General features: G+C 46.5%; 1 protein-coding gene across 1 annotated transcript in view; it reads right to left on the reverse strand.

Annotated features, from left to right (window-relative positions):
• Window positions 1–13,174, reverse strand: part of AGO2 (argonaute RISC catalytic component 2) — a gene marked incomplete at its 3' end in the record, with an annotated part of 49,453 nt that overhangs the window by 22,403 nt on the left and 13,876 nt on the right. Inside the window, exons 2-7 of the mRNA XM_081325633.1 lie at window positions 8,086–8,281; window positions 6,806–6,926; window positions 5,978–6,159; window positions 3,163–3,299; window positions 2,869–3,003; window positions 1,138–1,225 (exon numbers count right to left, since the gene is read on the reverse strand). Coding sequence (XP_081181759.1) covers window positions 1,138–1,225; window positions 2,869–3,003; window positions 3,163–3,299; window positions 5,978–6,159; window positions 6,806–6,926; window positions 8,086–8,281 — 859 coding nt within the window. The remainder of the gene's footprint in view (window positions 1–1,137; window positions 1,226–2,868; window positions 3,004–3,162; window positions 3,300–5,977; window positions 6,160–6,805; window positions 6,927–8,085; window positions 8,282–13,174) is intronic.

Below are 13,174 nucleotides of genomic sequence, written 5' to 3' on the forward strand. Positions count from 1 at the left end.
TAACATGTTGAGTCTACTCAAAATGCATCTCAGGTTCGAATTAGGGGTGACATGATAGCAGCCTTCCAATCATTCAGGGGCTGCCCCAGAGAAGAGGGACTCAAGCTATCCTCCAAAGCGCCCGAAGGCAGGACAAGAAGCAACGGATGGAACAACTAAGCAAGGAGAGAAGCAACTTAGAACTAAGGAGGAATTTCCTGACAGTGAGAACAATTAATCAGTGGAATGGGTTTTCTCCAGAAGTTCTGGGTGCTCCATCACTGGAAGTTTTTAAGAAGAGATTGGACAGCCATTTGTCTGAAATGGTATAGGGTCTCCTGCCTGAGCAGGGAATTGGACTAGATGACCCCCCCAACTGTGTTGTTCTGTTATTCAACTTCTAAAAACAGGATTTACCAAGCATTTCAATCAAATGAACAAGTCCCAATGGGTCAAAATAAAATCTTCACAAACAGGACACCACCTCCGTATGAAAAAAAAAACTATTCCCTCGGATCAGAATTTTTGAAACGGGAATACGGAAGAAAGCTATATGATATATGTGCTTTTTGGGGGGGGCAGATCATTTATCTGCTGAGGAGATACAGGATCCCAAGCAATGAATATGGAATGTAGTTACGCAAGGTGCTGGTGATGACCTATAAAGCCCTAAATGGCATGGGTCCGGATTATCTTAGGGAGCACCTGCTGCCAGCATCCACTTCCCATCGTCCTGTGCGCTCCCACAGGGAGGGCCTCCTCAGGGTCCCGCCGGTCAGGGAGTGCCGGCGGGCGATCCCCAGGGGGAGAGCGTTCTCGGTGGGCGCGCCTGCCCTACGGAATCAGCTGCCTGTGAAACTCCGGATCGCCCCCGACCTTCGCTCGTTTCGCCGGGACCTAAAAACTTGGCTATTTGAGTTAGCCGGCCTGGATTGAGGGATTTTAAGGTTTTAAATTTTAAATTTTAAACTCTTTTGGGGGCTATTAATTTAATTTTATTTTAATTTGTACATTGCAGTGTTTTAATTTGCCCTGTAAACCGCCCTGAGTCCCTCGGGGAAAAGGGCGGTATATAAATCTAAACAAACTAACAAATAAATAAATAAATAATGGTTATTTTTAGGTAACTGCAAAAATAAACAAAACGTCGAATATTACGTTTGGTGACTTGCTGGTCTTCTCGTAACGTTGCAGACTCGGTATTTTCTTTTCATCTGTCCACAGTGAGTGATTTCCACCTTCAGGCCTAGTAGCACAAGAACTGAATCATTATTTGGTCTCGGACAGAGAGAAAATTCAACAACAGTGCAGGCCGTCCTCAAGTTACAGCCTTTCGTTTAACCCAGACATGTCAAACACAAGGCCCGGGGGCCGGATGCGGCCCACGAAGTGGTTTCATGCGGCCCGCGAAGCCATCCTGGAAACAGTGAGGGAACGGCCCCACAGCCTTGGCCCTGGCCCAGAGACCCCCCTTCTGCCAGAGACCCTCAGATCTGTCCCACTCCTGCCCAGGCCCCCCATAGGCACCCTTGATGCGAACGATGTAGAGCTGGCCACGCCCACCCAGCAGGCCGTACGCACTCTAGCCACGCCCACCCAGTAGGCCACGCCCACCCTGGCCACACCCACCTGGCCCCCTGAGGGCAACCGCAATGCTGATGCGGCCCTCAGTGAAATTGAGTTTGACACCCCTGGTTTAACCACTCTTCAGTTATTACAACGGCAACTGAAAATAATGACTAACCATCGGGCTTTGCACTTACAACCTACTGTTCTGTACCAGCCTGCTACCGGCCCTGCAGAAAAGGCAGGGACAACCCCTTTTACAAGAAGGCAAGAGGCTGGAACTAAGCCTGCCAAATTTATGGATACAAAAGCAAACAGAGCAAAACAAGACACGAACCATGAAACAGGAACTATTCAAACGGTTGCCTTCAGCAAACCAGCCCTCCCACGCATTCCCCTTTTATACAGTTCAGGGCGTGGCTTCTCTCTGCCTCCTTCCGAGGTGCCCCATTGCCTTCCTCTGTTTACTCCTGATTGACTGCCTCCTGTGTCGGGCGTCCTTGAACAGGGCCAGCTGTGGGTCATCTTCATCCACGCTGTCAGGCTCACACAGCTGGGTCTGCGTCGTGACCAGGTGGGAGGGGGCTGGCTGAGGGCTCTCATCAGCAAGCTCTCCAACCCCCTCAGCAAGCTCTTCAACACCCCCCTCCTCCTCCTCTGAGTTGTCCGACCCAACTGCCGAACCCACAGGCTGACCCTGAATCACAACACCTACTTGGCATCCTCTCAGTCACATGATCAAAAAAAAATTTTTTTGGGGGGGGGGCTTGGCAACCTGCACAAGTTGCAACACGTCATTGCCGTTGGAGACCTAGCCGGCTTCCAACAAGCAAAGTCACTGGGGGCGGGAAGCCAATTTACTTAACGGCCGTATGATTCCCTTAACAACTGCCGTGATTTGCTTAGCAACCGTGACCCAAAAAAAAGGCATAAAAAGGGGTGCAGTTCCTTGAATGACCATCTTGCCTAGCGACAGAAATTCTTGTCTCCCATAAATCGAAGGACTACACAGAGGCGGTTGTTTTATAGTAAAACCTTCCGAATCAGTGGAGAGTCCTTTCGGAATTTAAAATGTAACGTAACCCTGAGGTTTTAGTCAATCTGTCTTATGCCATTTTTAAAGAAAAACGGAAGGCAGGTTTTCACTGGAATAAGGAAAACATTGTCTTAAAACGTTCCTTTCCGCAGAGTTCAAAGGCTTACTAGAAGAATTCTTTAAAAAGGGGGACTGGTCCAGTTTGACAGACGGTGCATTCGACACCAAGGGGGGGTGGGTGGGAAAGTTTGCGTGGTCTCATTTCGAAACTCTTTTTCGTGTCTTACCTTTAATTTCTTTGGTAAACTTAACCCTTTGGGAATCAGTCAGAGCTTTCTGTTGTTCTTCAATGCTTTTGAAATCAAGAACTTCACATACAAATTCAATTACTGGCTGTGCCTTGTAAAAGGCGGTCGCGGAGACTAAAAAAAAAAAAAAGGAAGAACACAGCAAATCAAGAACCGCCAAGTGGCTTTTTCTAGATTCTTCAGGTCTAGTTCAGCTGTGCCCTCCCGGGGGATTAAAACAAGATCAGCCACGTGTCGGGGAGGGGGGGGGAAAGGAGATAACGTGAAACCTACCGTCGATGTTCAGCATCATTTTCCACAGGGAAGGCCTGACCGACTGATGGAAGCCAAACCAGACTTCTCTACCGCCGCCCAAAGGATTGGAACATCCTTCTGACGCAGTAAAAAACGATCGGCCCACTGGAGTATATCTGCCGTTTATAAATAAATAAATAAATAAATATACATATACGTATACATATTATACACACACACATACACACACACACACACACACGTTATCACAAAAAAATTAGGAAGCATCTTTTTCCCCCCACTGGATTCTCAACTGTATTATAACACAGTTGAGAACCAAGTACAGGTAATCCTCGACTTAGCAACCATTTGTTTCATGACGGTGCAAAGTTACAACAGCACTGGAAAAGGGACTTATGACCAGTTCTCACACTTATGACCAATGCAGCTGTTGTGATTCAGTGTCAGCCTGTGCTCCCAGCAGCTGAGTCTAAGGAATCTGAGGTGGAGGAGGAGGAGGGGTTTGGAGAGCCTTGGGTGTCAGAGGGAGGCTCTGATGCACTGCAGGACTCTCAGCCTGGCCCCTCCAGTCGTGTTCCTCACGAGGCTCAGCTGTGTGAGGAGGAGGTGTCGGATTCAGAGGAGTCACAGCTGAATCTGTTCAGAGACGCTAGAAGCAGAAGGCAATCCAGCAGAGCAGAGCAGAGAAAATCAATGAGGCAACTCAGTGAGAGGAGGAGAAGGCAGTGAGAAGACACGCCTTGGGATTGATAATAAAAGGGGAAGGTGTGGGCAGGGCTGGTTGCTGAAGGCAACCGTTCGGAGACATTCAAAGAGAATCCTGGTCTGTTCTTGTTAATCTGTTTGACTCTTGTTTGTTGGATGTTTTGAATCATGTATTTTTGGTTGAAGAAAATATTCTGCTGCTTTTTTGTTTGAAAGACTTTATTATTTGGAACTGTAAATAAATTTGAGTTGGGTTTTTTCCAGCCTATTGATTGTTAAAAGGAAAAAAGGGGTTGTCCCTGACATACAAACAGGGCCGGTCGTAGGCTGGAACAGAACAGCAGCATCCCCCGTGGTCCTATGTGTGCGCTAGTTTTTAGGACAATCACAGCATCCCGGGATCACGTGATCGCCACGTGCCATGTTCTCGGCTGGCTTCCGGCAAGTCAAATCAAGGGGGGGAGAGCCAAATTCGCTTGACTGGATGATTCTTTAACAAGTGCAGTGATTCACTTAGCAACCATGGCAAAAGAGGGCACAAAGTGGGGCGCAAATCATTTAACGACCGCCTTGCTTAACAAATAGAAATTCTGGGCCCAGTTGTGGCTCTTAAGTTCAAAGACTTCCTGCATCTAGAAAAGACAAGGTGTTCTCATGATCATCATCATCATCATCATCATCATCATCATAATAATAATAATCTCTTTGAAGCGGTACTGTTGGGGGTGTTTTGAGTTTACTTCAAACAGTAAACAGCGCCCCAATCCAGGAACCACCAACTCAAACAAGCAATAAAACAGTAAACAGCCTGTCAAGGAACTATCAAACCAAAAAAAAAAAAGGAAAGCAACATTCCCATCAACCCTGAGAGTCTATAGAGAGAGACCAAACCCTGTATCCTTCTAGCACTGATGGTATGTTGAGACTCTAGAAAGAGCACAGAGAAGAGCAACCAAGATGATCCAGGGGACTGGAGGCTAAAACATATAGGGAACGGTTGCTGGAATTGGGTATGTGTAGTTTAATGAAGAGAAGGATGAGGGGGGACATGATAGCAGTCTTCCAATATCTCAGGGGCTGCCCCTAAGAAGAGGGAGTCAAGCTATTCTCCAAAGCACCTGAAAGCAGGACGAGAAGCAACGGATGGAAACTAACCAAAGAGAGAAGCAACCTGGAACTCAGGAGAAATTTCCTGACAGTTGGAACAATTAACCAGTGGAACAACCTGCCTCCAGAAGTGGTGAATGCTCCAACCCTGGAAGTTTTTAAGAAGAGATTGGACAACCATTTGCCTGAAATGGTATAGGGTTTCCTGCCTGAGCAGGGGGCTGAACTAGAAGACCTCCAAGGTCCCTTCCAACTTTCTTGTTGTTGTTGTTGTTATATTACCTAGTCTGGCATTGGAACACCTGCAAGAAAACCAAGGGCAGAGAGCATCAAGGGGCCCTCAGGTCAACCCTGAGCTACAGACAGAGGTAACCCTCGACTTACAGCCACAGTCGAGCCCCAATTTTTTTGTTGCAAAGGGAAACACCGGTTGAGTGAAGGTTGCCTCGCTTGAGGACCATCTGTGCCAAAGCTGTTATAAGTGGACCCCTCCAGTTGTTAAGTTAGTAACACAGTCACTAAGCGACTCCGACGTTGTCCCCGTTGACTCTTGCTTGTCAGAAGGTCGCAAAAGGGGATGACGTGACCCTGGGTCACCGCAATGTGTTCAGTTGCCAAGCATCTGAATTTTGATGGGGTGCTGCGACGGAAGTGTGGAAAATGTTCCTAAGTCACTCTCCTCAGTGCTGTTGTAACTTTGGACAGTCCCTAAGTGAACTGGCGTAAGTCGAGGACTTTTAGTAATTCAAAGGCTTCTGAGCAAGAAAAACGGGGGGGGGGGGGGTCCGGTGGCCAACAAGGAGCGCCTTCTCAGTTAATGACTGCCCCTGAACTTTCATGTGGGAATGTCTATGGAGATTCTCCATCGTCCAGCTCAGGGTTGTCCCAAAGGTGCTTTTTTCCAGGAGGCAACTGGACTTTCTCTGTTTTTCTTCAAAGACGTTTCGCTCCTCATCCGAGAAGCTTCTTCGGCTCTGACCAGAGGGGTGGGGAAAGGGTTGGTGTGGGAAGCGTCTCTCACCTCATGGAGGGCAGGTGCCTCATCACCACGTCGAGAGCTTGGATGGTTTCAAAAGGAACACTTGGAAGACGGCCGGAGAGAGCGTCGTGCAAGGCCTGCAGACTCACCACCGACATCCACTTGATGGCCACCTTAAATATTCGGTCCTTCCCCTCTCCTGGCAGCGTGACCTCCAATTCCACCTGCAACATTTGGAAAGCAGTACAAGATGATTCTTTCTGCTTAAACAGGAGGGGGAGGGGGGGCAGAGAAGTGAATTCTCCTGCAGAGAACTGGAAATCTTTTTAAAAGGTAAAGGTAAAGGTTCCCCCGCACACGCGTGCTAGTCGTTTCCGACTCTAGGGGCCGGTGCTCATCTCCGTTTCAAAGCCGAAGAGCCAGCACTTGTCCGAGGACGTGTCCATGGTCATGTGGCCGGCATGACTAGACGCCAAAGGCGCACGGAACGCTGTTGCCTTCCCACCAGAGTGGTCCCTATTTTTCTACTTGCATTTTTACATGCTTTCGAACTGCTAGGTGGGCAGAAGCTGGGACGAGTAACAGGCGCTCACTCTGTTATGCAGCACTCGGGACTCGACCCACCAAACTGCCGACCTTCTGATCGACAAGCTCAGCGTCCTAACCCACTGAGCCACCGCGTCCCTGGAAATCTTTTTAGAAGGTATCCAAAGAAAATAAAAGTTAGCTTGCAGGGACAGCACCCCTTTTAATGAAAGGAGAAAAAAAAAGGAGCAACAGAAAAGTGATGCGAGGCAAGGGGAACCCAACCATAATAACATTATTGGCACAAACAGAAGCCGAGAGCTCAACTCAGCATTATATACTTACTTTATCTCTCCCGATTGGAAGTGGCATTGCGGTGTAGAGATTTTTCCTCCCATCAAATACTGGCTTGCGATCTCCGAATATCTGTGCTTTAAAGTGCTGCACCATGTGTTCCACTATTTCTCTGGAAACAGAGAACCAGATGAACAAAGGGTCTCTGCTACTCAGATCCAAGTCTTGAAATATCATCATATAGGGATCAACATTGTAAACCAAAGCAGCACTTATAAAAGGGTGGGTTGAAATCTACTCAGTTTTAGAGCACTTCCCACGTATTCTCCGGGAGTTCTGTACGCCAGGTTTATTTCTTATCTTTCTCGGTGTTTTCTCAACCTCAGCAACTTTTAAGGGTGGACTTCAACTCCCAGAATACGCCAGTCAGCGTGGTGCCTAGGCAATTCTGGGAGTTGAAGTCCATGCATCTTAAGATTGCTTAGGTTGAGAAACATCTATCTATCTATCTATCTATCTATCTATCTATCTATCTATCTATCTATCTAACGAAGAGAAGGGTGAGGGGTGACATGATAGCAGTGTTCCAATATCTCAGGGGCTGCCCCAAAGAAGAGGGAGTCAAGCTATTCTCCAAAGCACCTGAAAGCAGGACAAGAAGCAACGGATGGAAACTAACCAAGGAGAGAAGCAACCTAGAACTAAGGAGAAACTTCCTGACAGTTAGAACAATTAACCGGTGGAACAACCTGCCTCCAGAGGTGGTGAATGCTCCAACACTGGAAGTTTTTAAGAAGAGACTGGCCAGCCATTTGCCTGAAATGGTATAGGGTTTCCTGCCTGAGCAGGGGGTTGGACTAGATGACCTCCAAGGTCCCTTCCCGGAAAGGAACACAAAACAGGTATGCAATATAAAGCTGTGCCCTCAGCTGATTTGCCACGTGTGCCTGGCTGAGGAATTCTGGGAGTTGAAGTCCACGAGTCATAAAAGAGCCAAGGTTGCCTACCCCTGGTTATAAGGAGATTTGGAGAAACTAATCTTATTTAGAGAAGATACTTTGACATGCAAAATGATTGTTTCAGGTTTCAAATAAAAATGCCACTGCCGCGAGTAATCCCAGGGGGAAATTAGCTCAGTACCGAACTACGTGCTTTCAAAGGCACTCATTTTAAACACCCCAAAAATGAGATGTATGGAACAATGGGGAAGAAAGGGAAGGGAAGGGAAGGGAAGGGAAGGGAAGGGAAGGGAAGGGAAGGGAAGGGAAGGGAAGGGAAGGGAAGGGAAGGGAAGGGAAGGGAAGGGAAGGGAAGGGAAGGATGGGACGTACCTGTTAACTCTTCTCGGACATTTCTCTGGTTTTATATCCAATTCGTAATGATAAATGTCCATTTTGGGGATGTCCATTTCAAAGAAATTGGCTTGTAATTTGATGGTTCTTCCCGAAGTCCCAAAATCAGGTCTAGGGGGAGGTTTAAACGCATATGCCTGCATTGGAGGTGGCAGCGATGGGGATGTTGTAAGAACTGAAAGAAAGGAGGGGGGAATCACAACAAGTGAGGCAAGGGGTCGTATCACTCTCTCCAAACCATCCTCTGTCTTTAAAGAAGACATCGCTGTCTCCTTAAAATTGGCGTCCATCTTTTGTCACGACTAACCATCTAAAAATGCCAATACGCTAAGCTAGGTATCCAAAGAGGATAGAGCAGTGGTGGTGAACCTATGGCACGCGTGCCACAGGTGGCATGCAGAGCCCTCTCTGTGGGCACGCGCACCGTCGCCCCAGTCCTAGGCCTTCAACTGGGTTTTATAAAACTTTTTCGCTTTAGGCCTCTGCTGCCGTGTGCAAAAAAAAAAAAGAAAGGTTCAATTGATTAAATTTCAACTTCTTGCGAGGGAAAAAAAATATCTGGCAAAGTTGGAATTGATTGATTGAACTTTTTAGTCCCACCCAGTCTGCCGTTACCACCCCAGCCACGGCCACCCAATGGGCCACGCCCACCCGGCACCCAACGACACATAAGTGGATTTTGGGTTGCAGTTTGGGCACTCAAGTCTCTAAAAGGTTTGCCATCACTGGGATAGAGTTGCAGGCGGTCCTTGACGCACGGCCACAATGGAGCCCAACATTTCTGTTGCTAAGCGAGACAGTTGTTAAGTGATTTTTAAGGTCCATTTTATGATCTTCCTTGCCACAGTTTTAGCGCCTAACGACGTTCGGCGTATTTTCTTAAGCCTTGGTTTCCAATCTCTTCTGGTGGAGAGAATGGGGAGGCACTGACTTCAGCTAATGCATAAATAGAAATAATTCAGTTCGGCTCAGGCCTGAATGCAAGTGAGAGAGAGAGAGGATCTGGTAGGTTTTCTCCAATGAAAAAACCGCAAACATGGGTTGCCTACTTTTTTTAAACCTGGCACAGATCGATCTTCACTGTGGTTTTGCTGCTTGCATCCTACGGAAGGCGGCGTGCGTGAGCAGAGCCTGTGCTCAGCAAAACGTTAGTACTGATCGCCACTGCAAAGATCACTGTTATATCAGGGACCGATTTGATTCTCTACTATATTAGTGTTTCTCAACCTCAGCTGCTCTCAGTACAGATAGTCCTCGACTTATGACCAGTTTGGCCCAACACTTCTGTTGTTAAGTGAGACACTGGTTACGTGAGTTTTGCCCCATTTTACGACCGTTCTTGCCTCTGTGGTTAAGTGTATCAGCGTAGTTGTTAAAGTTAGTAACACGGTTGTTAAGTGGGGGCTTCCCCATCAACTTTGCGGGTCAGAAAGTCGCAAAAGTGATCACATAACTCCAGGACGCTGCAACCATCACAAATGTGAGTCAGTTGCTAAGCGTCTGAATTCTGATCACATAATCGGGGGGGGGGGGGGAATGCTGTTGTAATGATGAAAATATACGAGTTTTTGTTTACTAGGGGAGTAAGTTAAGCAAGCATGTCAAATCAGACCTTGGGCTAAAAACCCTGGGAAACTTTTTGCATTCAGAAATTCCCAAAAACTCAAGTAACACTGCTTTACGTGATGAGTCTTTCTCCCCATTCTCAGATGGCCACGCTATGTTTTTATTAATGACTCATTCAGAGAGAATTACTAATAGTGGTATCAACAAGTTATATTTGGAATTTAGAAATAAGTATATCCAAAAGGTTGTGTCTTAGAACAATCATCACTGGCATTCTAAGGGGATCACTTTCTATTCTGTCCTTGTCACAATTTCTTGGTTCAACTCAGCCAGGGAACTTCAAAGAGTCAAGGAAACGTAACTGGAAGTTTCAGATGGTTGACGTACTCTAGAATCAGAATGTGCAATATACGAAGGGGGGGGGTTATAAAATCCTGCCTGCCCCTGAGCGTGCATCCAGCATGCCTACTACACCTCCTAAGCATCTGCAAGGCCTTTGTCTGGCTGCAAAGTTCAGCTGTCAAGCCACAGTTGTGAAAAGGACCGGGAAGAAGAGCCTCGGCCTTCATGCAAATGCATTTCCTTCCTGCTACTTACAACTAGAACCCTTTTTTCAAGCTTTAGAGCAGGCACTAAAAAAAATGATATTATTTAAAGAGATCTCAGTCCATGGACCGGTACCGGGCCGCAGCACGCCAGCAAGTAAAGCCCGATGCAGGTAGCACACAAAACCACGCATCCTCCAGTCCGTGGAAAAACCTTTCTCCACGGAACCGGTCCCTGGCGTCCAAAAGGTTGGGGACCTCTGCATTATAGGTAGGCCTCAACTTACAACCATTCACTTAGCAACCATTCAGAGTTACAACAGGAAAAAGGGACTTATTGTGGGTCCCTCGCACTTACGATTGTTAACAGCATCCCCATAGTTATGGGGTCAAAATTTGGGCACTTAGCAACCGGCCTATATTTACGGGGGTCGCACCATCCCAGCGTCGTGGGATCGCCATTTGCAAGCTTCCCAGCTAGCTACCAATAAGTAAAGCAAATCTGCGCAATAACTTCGTGGTTTACTTAAACACTACAGTGATTCACCTAACAGTGGCACACAAAAAAAAGGTCATAAAATTGTGGTCAACTCTCATTAACAACCAACCACCTTGCTTAGTCTGAAAGCTGTATATAAAATACAGCATCGCTAACCGTAAGGGAAGGGAGGGTGGGGAGAAAATATTTAGAATGGTATAAGGCAGGGGTAGGCAACCTTGGCTCTTTTTATGAGTCGTGGACTTCAACTCCCAGAATTCCTGAGCCAGCCACACTGAGGGGAAAGGGAGAGGTTTCCAAGCTGAGCCAGGCTGGCTCAGGAATTCTGGGAGTTGAAGTCCACCAGTCATAAAAGAGCCCAGGTTGACTACCCCTGCTCTAGAGATATTATGGAAGAAATCAATTGATCAATCGCTTCCGAACAGATGCCAAGAAAACTACTTGAATGTATCCATGTAGACCAGGCGTCTCCAACCTTGGCAACTTTTAAGGCCTGTGCGCTTCAACTCCCAGAATTCCCCAACCTTGGCAACTTTAAGACTGTGGGCTTAGCCAGCATAGGGGAATTCTGAGAATTTGCAACGCTTGGAGACCCCCGATGTAGACCCCCAAGAGTCAAGCTGGAAGAAGACTTTTAAAGATGAAAATAATAGATTCCCAAGATCCTACCCAGCTGGGAACTAGGGAATATTTAAGACTTCCTGTTGGATTTGGTTCTCTCTCTTGGGCTGAAATGGAGGAACGGCGACTCCTATCTCCTTACACACCCAACCCAAAGGGTTTTTTTTTCCCCTGCCGTCTCTTCTCCAGCGTATTTTCTCGAGTGACGAGAAAAGAGGCTAGAATCGTAACTGGTTCAACTTACTGCACAACATTCTGCATGGCATCCAAGGCATATGCTGCTCCTGAACAACTTTCCAATTGCCCGTGTTTTACCGGACAATGCCGATCCAATTTTAATGCAGATCATGTATTTTTAAGAGGAGTTTGTAATTCCCAATGTAGCAGAAGCGTTCCTTATCTCAAAGGGAGCATTAGATGTCTTTTCTCCATATTTGCCTATCAGCTGCCAGCAGAAAGGGTTTAAAACAAGACATAACCTATTCCACAGCATTCTCAGACTTCTGGAACTTAGTTTGAGATGATACATCTCTCTAACTGTTTTGAGAGTAAACATTCTAAAAATCTACCTGCTCTTTCCAATAATACTTATACTCTCTAAGACAGGGGTCTTCAAACTTGCCCCTTTTGTGACTGGTGGACTTCAACTCCCAGAATTCCTCAGCCAACGTGGCTGGCTGAGGAATTCTGGGAGTTGAAGTCCACCAGTCATAAAAGGGCCAAGTTTGAAGACCCCTGTCTTAAATCTAACAAACAAAATGGAGGCTGGCTGAGGAATTCTGGGAGTTGAAGTCCACAAGTCATAAAAGGACCAAGTTTGAAGACCCCTGTCTTAAATCTAACAAACAAAATGGAGGCTGGCTGAGGAATTCTGGGAGTTGAAGTCCACAAGTCATAAAAGGACCAAGTTTGAAGACCCCTGTCTTAAATCTAACAAACAAAATGGAGGCTGGCTGAGGAATTCTGGGAGTTGAAGTCCACAAGTCATAAAAGGACCAAGTTTGAAGAGCCTTGTCTTAAATTTAACAAACAACGTGGAGGCTGGCTGAGGAATTCTGGGCGTTGAAGTCCACAAGTCATAAAAGGACCAAGTTTGAAGAGCCCTGTCTTAAAATTAGCAAACATGGAGGCTGGCTGAGGAATTCTGGGCGTTGAAGTCCACAAGTCATAAAAGGGCCAGGTTTGAAGACCCTTGCTCTAAGAAATCGTGAATATGACATTGATAGTATTTAGGAGAATGCGTGGATCAGAAACCGCCCTTCAACCAATCCTCTTTATAAGGTCTTCCTTTAATGTCCCACAACAGACCAGCAGAAGCCACACATGCTGAGCAGAGCAGCTTAGAAAATGGAGACTTATTTTTTTTAAAAAAAAATAATAATAATTCGTTAAGAGATACAGCTACCTCCCAAGTTTTTTATGCATCTAAACATTATAATTAGTCTACTGGTAAGGTTTCAGGGGAGCTCTTCAGCCAAAGATAATTAACTTGAGTGGGAAGTACAAATTCCTTCCAGCTTTTCTTAAAAAAAAACCACTGGGTTTTAGTTTCCCTTAAATAAAGGCTTCTCGCTAGCAAATCACCCAAGGTCTCCTGCCCCCAGCAAAAAAAAAAACCCACTTAAGAGCCTATGAGGTTGGCTGGTATTGATCAGACAAAACCCAAATCCATGGCCAATATCTCCATTTCAGAGAAATGCAGACCGCCTTTGAAAACTAAGCGATTCGGAGCTATACTGGTCTGAGGTGAAACAGGCTGGCCGCCAAGGCTTAGAAGTTGTGAATGCTCCAACACTGGAAGCTTTTGAGACTGGACAACCGTTTGTCTGAAATGGTA

Source organism: Vipera berus (assembly GCF_964194415.1).
Source record: "Vipera berus genome assembly, chromosome: 3".
Classification (NCBI taxonomy): domain Eukaryota; kingdom Metazoa; phylum Chordata; class Lepidosauria; order Squamata; family Viperidae; genus Vipera; species Vipera berus.